Consider the following 2476-nt stretch of genomic DNA (forward strand, 5'->3'; position numbering starts at 1 on the left):
GGGCAGTTGCAGAACCATACAGAGACTTTAGAGTGCATTTTTACTAAGGAACAATTCAGTTTTACTATTGTAATATAATAATATTTTGATTTGATAGCGTATTAAAATCTACAAAACCAACACCAATCTCAAAACGTTGTACGCTTGTGTGACGTGAAGGGAAAGAGACAAAAAAATTCGATCTTCTTTTTTCAGAGAATCGGATGTTTTAACCACGGTACGTGAGAGCAGGAACTTTGTTGTTCCAATATATTATATCTGATCGTTGTACCGGTCGAAAACCACTTTTGATAAACTTATGATTCAATAGTATATGCTGGGCAGATAACTGCATTGATCTAAAGTCATGAGCGCGCGGGACACCACATACATTAAACACTTTCAGTTGGTAGGACATTTAGAATTTTGTTCGGGTGGCGGTCGAAGCCTACTCTTTTACTGACTTTGGACCTCCCAGAGATCTTTAACTTTAATGTGCGTAATTTGCACAAAGACCTCCGTGATTTTTCGCGCTTATTCGAGATGAGAAGGTTAGGCGTTAGATTTTACCTACAATAAGAACAGCAGTAAGAATTGAGCCTAGAAGTAGCAGTAGAAAGACTGCAGAAAGAGTCGGGAACCAAGTGGAGGGGGCATCTATAGGGCATACGAGGTAAGGGGGGGGGGGGCAGATACATAGAAACGAAAGCAGACGACAGAAGATTAAAGAGCAAGAATGGAGGTGAAAGGAGAACATTTTAGAAAAAAATTTTTTTTAACGTCGCTGTCCGGATTCAAAACAGGGACCTGTTGGATGAGAGGAGAACACCGCATAACCTCTCGACCACGAGAGCCCCTCCTCTCTATTTTCATGTTTACCCAAGGAGATTAAAAGTTCTAAACTCCTTGTGTTTACCCCAATCCGCGTACTTTTTGGGCGTATTTCTGTTTGTAGACGGCGCGGTTCTCATTATGGCACGCAAATTTAGCAAAGAAAACAAAAAATACATGTATTCATGATGCACGGTAAAAGCAGATGGACCATGTTCTTACGGCAACTTTCGAGGAGTTTAGGCATGTTATTAATGTATTGATTTTATAGGGGTTGTGTCGGCGAACATAAAATTTCTCTGGCTAGGCCACAGTGGATTCTATCGCATAGGGCATTTAAATTTGGAAGTGGCATCTCTGAAATGATACCTGTATTGCAATGTACAAAATTAAAAGAAAGGGATGAACGATACACCATACAGTGATGCAAAATCAATTAATAAAGCAATTATTTTATGGTGAATTATTGAGGAGTAATACTTGAAACATAAACCTGTTGCTGCGGTTGTTGTTTTTTATTTCTCTAGTGGGCAACGAACAAAATCTGGGATGCGGAACACGGAAGCGTGAAATTGAAAGTAGCGTTGAGCTCTCAGAGCGTAAACATTGGAAATGCCACATGGTGTGTTTGTGTGTGATTTGTGACACTGAGCTAACACTCGCCATTCACATTGTTATTGTTTAAGATGCCTTTCAACAGAAAACGACAAGGATCGGGCCATGGTCGCAAGCAGTTCAAGAGGAAGAAATACAATTTGCTGACGCTTCGCCAGAATAAAGACCTAAAAGAATTCGGGGAACTCCATCCTGTTGATGATAATCCGTGAGTGTGCTCTTCACTCTTCTTATAGGATAGGCCTATCGGCCTAGAATCTAATCTAGATCTAGATCTAGATCTAGAATCTAGGCTATATCTCTGTCTAGATCTAGATCTAGATCTAGATAGATCTAGATACTAGATTTTAGATCTAGATCTAGATCTATTCCAGTTGTCTGTTGTTCATTGTTGCTGCTATTAAATAGGAAGCTTTTATTTGACACCAAACGGTTTTTGATTGAGGAAGTGGAATACATGCACCGGTACATTATATTAGACCATGCATTTCTTGCTCAGTGCCTATAATTATCTGCACAAAAACTTCATGTTTGCTTAGGCTACATGTGTACATTTAGTAAATTGTATTGGCCTATAACTATAACGAACACTCTGATTCAAAGAAATTGAAGGTCAGACCCGACGACTTATTTGTTGAATCCGAGCTCCACTGTATGTATTGCTTGAAAACTTTTCCTGTCACTGTCATCATTTTTATCGCAGTTTACTTTTTAACTTTTTCCTTCCTCTGGTAGACTATACTTTTGATGTCGAGGAGAGACACAGGTTTCAGTCCTATGCTAAGTGTGCGGCGTCTGTGAGTGATTAATAGCATGTGGTTAAGTTGTTCCAGGACTTTTATAACCCCGTCTAGCCAGGCCTTTTTTGGTCTTCCTCTTGATTTGAAGCCAGATTCACGGATGTTTGCTGCTGGTTGTCTCTGGAGTATTCTGGTTAAAATGTCCGAACCGTTTCATTCTACGCTCGATGAAATGTTTTGTTCCTAACTGGTTACCAGGGGGCTCTCGTGGCCTAGTGGTTGGTTGAGGTGTTGGTCTCTCATTCAAAGGT

General features: G+C 40.1%; 1 protein-coding gene across 1 annotated transcript in view; it reads left to right on the forward strand.

Annotated features, from left to right (window-relative positions):
- The first annotated feature begins 1363 nt into the window (after positions 1–1363).
- Positions 1364–2476, forward strand: part of LOC101858287 (digestive organ expansion factor homolog) — a 34970-nt gene continuing 33857 nt past the window's right edge. The window contains exon 1 of the mRNA XM_005103306.3: positions 1364–1633. Coding sequence (XP_005103363.1) covers positions 1497–1633 — 137 coding nt within the window. The 5' untranslated portion in view covers positions 1364–1496. The remainder of the gene's footprint in view (positions 1634–2476) is intronic.

Source organism: Aplysia californica, unplaced genomic scaffold (assembly GCF_000002075.1).
Source record: "Aplysia californica isolate F4 #8 unplaced genomic scaffold, AplCal3.0 scaffold00367, whole genome shotgun sequence".
Taxonomy (NCBI): domain Eukaryota; kingdom Metazoa; phylum Mollusca; class Gastropoda; order Aplysiida; family Aplysiidae; genus Aplysia; species Aplysia californica.